Genomic DNA, 5,616 nt, shown 5'->3' with positions numbered 1-5,616 from the left:
ATAAATTGTTGTAAACATGTGGGACGACGAGATTCATCGTGTGTGATTATTGCTTGGTTGTCGTATTAAAAGGAAAATTGTCGAGAAATAAATGAAAGCGAAGTATAAACGCTCAATTTTCCACACAACAAAGATACCTTTTACATTTATAACACTAGACATCATTAATCTCAAAACAAGAATCAACCCGAATAGTAAATGCACTAATTAATTGAATTAAATTATGCATCTACGTAATTTAAATACATACTCCCTCCATCCACCGTCCACATATAGCAATTTCATTTATTTCTGGTACGGATTTTAAAAATTAAGAAAAAAGCGAGTGAAAAAAAAGTTGTAGTGGTATATAGATCTCATTTATATAGTACTACTTATATTTGCGCGTTATTAGGAAAAACAAAATAATGGATGTTATGATACAAAGACTAATTTTGAAGTTAACTGATATATGAAATGACTTGATTTGAAGGAAACAGATTTATACAAAACCATTGAAATTTTAAGGAAAGTTTCATATTGTTACGTCATCGCATTCAGGTCATCAAAGTGATGTCACTAAGAAAAATCAATGAAGAATATTAGTATTTGTAAACATGTAGACCTCAAGGTCAAGGAGGACCAGCTATTGCTTTGTGACAACTTAACTACTCTCAATCGACAATATGTACTATTTGGATTAATCAACATCATAAATTATTTTTTTATTATTCTCATTTTGTTATTTCAAAATTTGCAATCAGATTAAGAACATCCGCAATGCCGCCCTTCCCGGCGGACGTCGGAGAGGCTTCAGGGAAGGACGCGCGGGACGTCCAGCATTGGGGCGGAGAGGGGCGTACACGAGGGGGGTGCGGTCATCGCGGGACGTCCGTGCCGACATCCGCCATCGCGGCGACGCGCGGATGTCCGGCGCAGACTTCCCATTTTTTAATTTTAATTTTTTTTTATAAAGCTATATATACGGCTCGTTGCACTGGCGACGGGGACGACGAGGTGTGAGACGGGGCTATATTTTTCTTGTTTCAAAATTTTGTATTTTTTAAGATGATTATGTATGTTTTTTTTGTTTTTAATGAAGTTGTTGCATTTCCCCGTATTCGTGTCGAAGTTTTAATTCCGTAAATTGCATATTTGTGAATTTGTGAAATTTTTTTTATTGCGGGAAGTCCGCGCGGGAAGTCCTTGGGGATGTCCGCCATTGTGCAGTGGGATGTCCTTATGACGTGGCAGTGCAGTGGGGGTCCTTGTGACATGGCATGAGGGATTTTTGGGAAGTCCGTCGAGAAGGGCGGAGGGGCATCCGCAATGCTAATGCAGCGTGTATCGGTATGAAAAAACTACGACTTTCCCATGACTGATCCTGCTAGAAGTGCTAGAACAAAACACGAGGCCCAAATTTAAGTAGGCCCGAAATACTGGGCCATCAGGCCCAAATTGTTTTCGTTCTATTTACAACCCCTAAAATGGGCCCTACTTAAATCTTTAATTGGTTCTATTGATTTTTGAATATATAAATAAAACAAAATGAAACATAACTTAGATCTCTTTCGCACTGTCTTACGTCTACGATGTACGTATAAATAGCAATTCATATACATAAAATTATGTACACACATATTATGTTGTAGGTTTACAAATTTTCAATCAACTAACTACAAACCAACAAACATGTGTGACCTTAATTTGGCCACTAATATAAAAATAATAATAATAATAATAATAATAATAATAATAATAAAAATTGAGACTAAAAAGTAGATAAGCAACCTTACCCCTCAACACAAATTTGATCATCACGATTGAACACATTGTCCCCTTGCCAAGTCCAAACCACATCCTTCAAGGCCGGCCTAACATCCTCCTCGCGAAAGTTCACGTACTCCAACGTGTCGCCTGAGAGCTTCGAGAGCTCGACCACCGTAACCTCAGGCGCCACCTTGAAAACCTCGGCTGTGACGGATAGCCTCCCCTTTCGCCCCTCGGCTGGCCCTACCAGCCTCAATTTAAAGTCCTTGGTCCTAGCAACCCTAAACCCTAGTTTCTTCGCCACGACCTCGATTTTTCCCATGATCACCCTGGCCGAGCATCTCGACGTGAACGTCGACCCCTTCTTCCTCCGATCCTCGAACATGTTCGAGAGATCGAACCCCGTCGACATCGACGAGATGAACTGAAATGCGTTCAGAAACGCCGGCGACGACGGGGATTTTTTAATAGTCTCGTGCACGACCTGTCTCTCATTCTCCTCCTCCTCTTCCGCCACCTCGAACACATCGGGTCTTTTAAAACCCTTGCGGAACCACGTGGCACGCATTATCCCGGGAATCGAGATCCGTTTAGTGGGGTCCACCACTAGCAATTTAGAGACCAAACGCCTCGATTCGCTCGAAAACCAAGGGGGAATCTGATAATCACCCCTAAATATCTTCCTATAAATCCCATTCAAACTCTCCTCTTGAAAAGGCAAAAAACCCGCCAACAAAACATACAAAACGACGCCGCACGACCACACATCGGCTGTGGCGCCGTCGTACCCCTTCATCTTGAGGACCTCGGGGGCGACGTAGGCGGGGGTCCCGCACTGGGTGTGGAGGAGGCCGCCGTCGTGGAGGGCGGAGAGGCCGAAGTCGGAGATCTTTAAGTCCTCGTTCTCGTCGAGGAGGAGATTCTCGGGCTTGATGTCGCGGTGGAAGACGCCGCGGCTGTGGCAGAAGTCGAGGGCGCTGAGGAGCTGCTGGAAGTAGCGGCGGGCGGGGGACTCGCGGAGGCGGCCGCGCTCCACCTTGGCGAAGAGCTCGCCGCCGCGGACGTACTCCATGACGACGAAGATCTTGGAGCGGGTGGCCATCACCTCCTTGAGCTCGACGATGTTGGGGTGGCGGACGAGCCGCATCACCGCGATCTCGCGCTTGAACTGCTCCATCATCTTCTCGCTCTTGATCACCTCGTCTTTCTTGATCACCTTGATTGCCACGCATTCCTCCGTCGCTAGGTTTCGCCCGAGGTACACCTTCGCGAAGGTTCCTCTTCCTAGAAGCCTTCCCATTTCGTATTTTCCTAGCACTATTTTCTTCTTCTCAGTCATGATTCAACAGGATTAATCAATCTTGCACAATACCAATTCTTGTCTCCAAAATGCACAATTAATTTGAATTCTATGATCAAGTAGTTTGAAGGAGTAATAATGTTGTAACTTTAGGGCTTTGGAATTAAATATTTATAACAGGGCTTTGGAATTAAATATTGTATTTATCTGCATTTCGCATAGCACTACTTTTATTTTAAAAACATTACTGGTGAATCAATTTCATTAGTGGGACACCATATTTCGATATATGTATAGGGACTACATGTTAGATAATACTACTTGCTAGTAGTATTAAATTAATCCGTTGTGCTAAAGTTATCAAATTATAATTAGGAGTGATAACTGATAAGTGGTAGTAATATATAATTATGTGTGATACTACTAAGATTTGTCTTAATTATGATCTTTGTTAGTATTTTTTTATTTTAATTTTAACATAATATTTGGATGTTGGTTTGACTAATGCTGAGTGCTAACTAATTCTTAGTTGTTCCTTTGTTTGACTAATCACTATTAATTTGAGATTGGATAATCCTAGGTGGAAATAGTGGTAGCTGACATCGATCTGAGTCACACTTTGTTTGACAAAAAAAGCATGGAACTACCAAAAATAACAATATACTTCCTCCTGCAAAGAGTTGAAAAAGTAGCCCACGCACTTTTGTTATCTGAAATTTTGTGATACAATTGATATGAAATCATGTTTCTCGTAATTAAACATTCGATTCAATACTTTTGACACAATTTTTGACATATTTTATTATTTTTTGTATATATATCATGAATTAGGCCTGCTTTTAAATTGATGTTAGTTATAAACTGCCGGTTTACGGTCGCTTTCTGGTTCTATTTAGGAATTAGGAGAGCTATTGTAGATTGATTTAAAATAGTGATATTACAAAAGCCGCGTGCTTTCTGGCGTAATCTTTATGCAATTGATCAAGTCTGTATATTAGAGTACTATATTTTTTCATATGTTTATTTTCAATTATTAGATTATGATAAAGACAAACTTATTTGGTTCTGTAATGACGTGTGGCCCGCCTTACTCAGTTTACTACCCATATACTATAGTATTTTAATTTAATTATATACTCCTAATAGCGTTGAAATTCGATGTCACTTCGTTCACGCAATATATGACTACATATATTTATCAAGTGGATGTGCCACATGTAGAGTCTGTTAATTTGATGTGCACAAACAAATCCTCACTTGTTGTCTGATGGAGTACGTACTAAACAAGCCCAATAGCAGTGACGGCCCATCAACTCAAAGCCCAAGGAAGAGTATCAGTTCGGCATTACCAAAGAGTTCGGCCCTAGCCTACAGCTCGGTAAAAGCCGACCAATCAGTTCGGCATTACCAAAGAGTTCGGTCCCAGCCTACTGCTCGGTAAAAGCCGACCAATCAAGCTCTACTCTCAGATCGGCAAAAGCTGCTCGGCAATAGTTCAGCAGTTCGGTCTCAGTATTCGACCGAACTGGGAGATAGTGGACCCATGCAGGATCTCATGACCACTACACGATCTATTTAGTGGTGTCAAATCATGCAGGATCTCATGCGGGATAAGCGGACCAAACAAAGAGGTAGTGGACCCATGCAGGATCTCCATGACCTCCACGACATCCACAACCATCATTAGTGGTGATGCAAGCCACGATCTTAGTTCAATGTATAAATAGAACTTAGATCAGATAGACTGGGGTTAAGCTCTCTAGAGATCAAATATCAAATAGCAAGTCTGTATTGTAAGCTGTAGAAAACAGATCAAGCAATACAACTCTGCCCTCTTTTCTTCCCGTGGACGTAGATTTACCTCAGTAAATCGAACCACGTAAATCTCTGTGTCGTGATCTGCATTTTCCTGCATTCATCACCATCAAAAATTCTGGAGTACGTACTAAACAAGCCCAATAGCAGTGACGGCCCATCAACTCAAAGCCCAAGGAAGAGTATCAGTTCGGCATTACCAAAGAGTTCGGCCCTAGCCTACAGCTCGGTAAAAGCCGACCAATCAGTTCGGCATTACCAAAGAGTTCGGTCCCAGCCTACTGCTCGGTAAAAGCCGACCAATCAAGCTCTACTCTCAGATCGGCAAAAGCTGCTCGGCAATAGTTCAGCAGTTCGGTCTCAGTATTCGACCGAACTGGGAGATAGTGGACCCATGCAGGATCTCATGACCACTACACGATCTATTTAGTGGTGTCAAATCATGCAGGATCTCATGCGGGATAAGCGGACCAAACAAAGAGGTAGTGGACCCATGCAGGATCTCCATGACCTCCACGACATCCACAACCATCATTAGTGGTGATGCAAGCCACGATCTTAGTTCAATGTATAAATAGAACTTAGATCAGATAGACTGGGGTTAAGCTCTCTAGAGATCAAATATCAAATAGCAAGTCTGTATTGTAAGCTGTAGAAAACAGATCAAGCAATACAACTCTGCCCTCTTTTCTTCCCGTGGACGTAGATTTACCTCAGTAAATCGAACCACGTAAATCTCTGTGTCGTGATCT

General features: G+C 41.9%; 1 protein-coding gene across 1 annotated transcript; it reads right to left on the bottom strand.

The window, feature by feature from the left end:
- Window positions 1–1,566: 1,566 nt before the first annotated feature.
- Window positions 1,567–3,156, bottom strand: LOC121751371 (CBL-interacting serine/threonine-protein kinase 5-like). The gene has a single exon (XM_042146102.1). The coding sequence runs from the start codon at window positions 3,086–3,088 to the stop codon at window positions 1,772–1,774; it is 1,317 nt and encodes a 438-aa protein (XP_042002036.1). The 5' UTR covers window positions 3,089–3,156; the 3' UTR covers window positions 1,567–1,771.
- Window positions 3,157–5,616: the final 2,460 nt, after the last annotated feature.

The sequence above is a fragment of the Salvia splendens genome, chromosome 10 (assembly GCF_004379255.2).
Source record: "Salvia splendens isolate huo1 chromosome 10, SspV2, whole genome shotgun sequence".
Classification (NCBI taxonomy): Eukaryota; Viridiplantae; Streptophyta; class Magnoliopsida; order Lamiales; family Lamiaceae; genus Salvia; species Salvia splendens.
Note: the sequence above shows the minus strand (reverse complement) of the source record. Positions and strands in the feature narration are given on the sequence as shown.

Coding starts and splice junctions, on each gene's coding strand:
- LOC121751371 (XM_042146102.1), bottom strand. CDS start 3,088: ATGACTGAGAAGAAGAAAATAGTGCTAGGAAAATACGAAATGGGAAGG.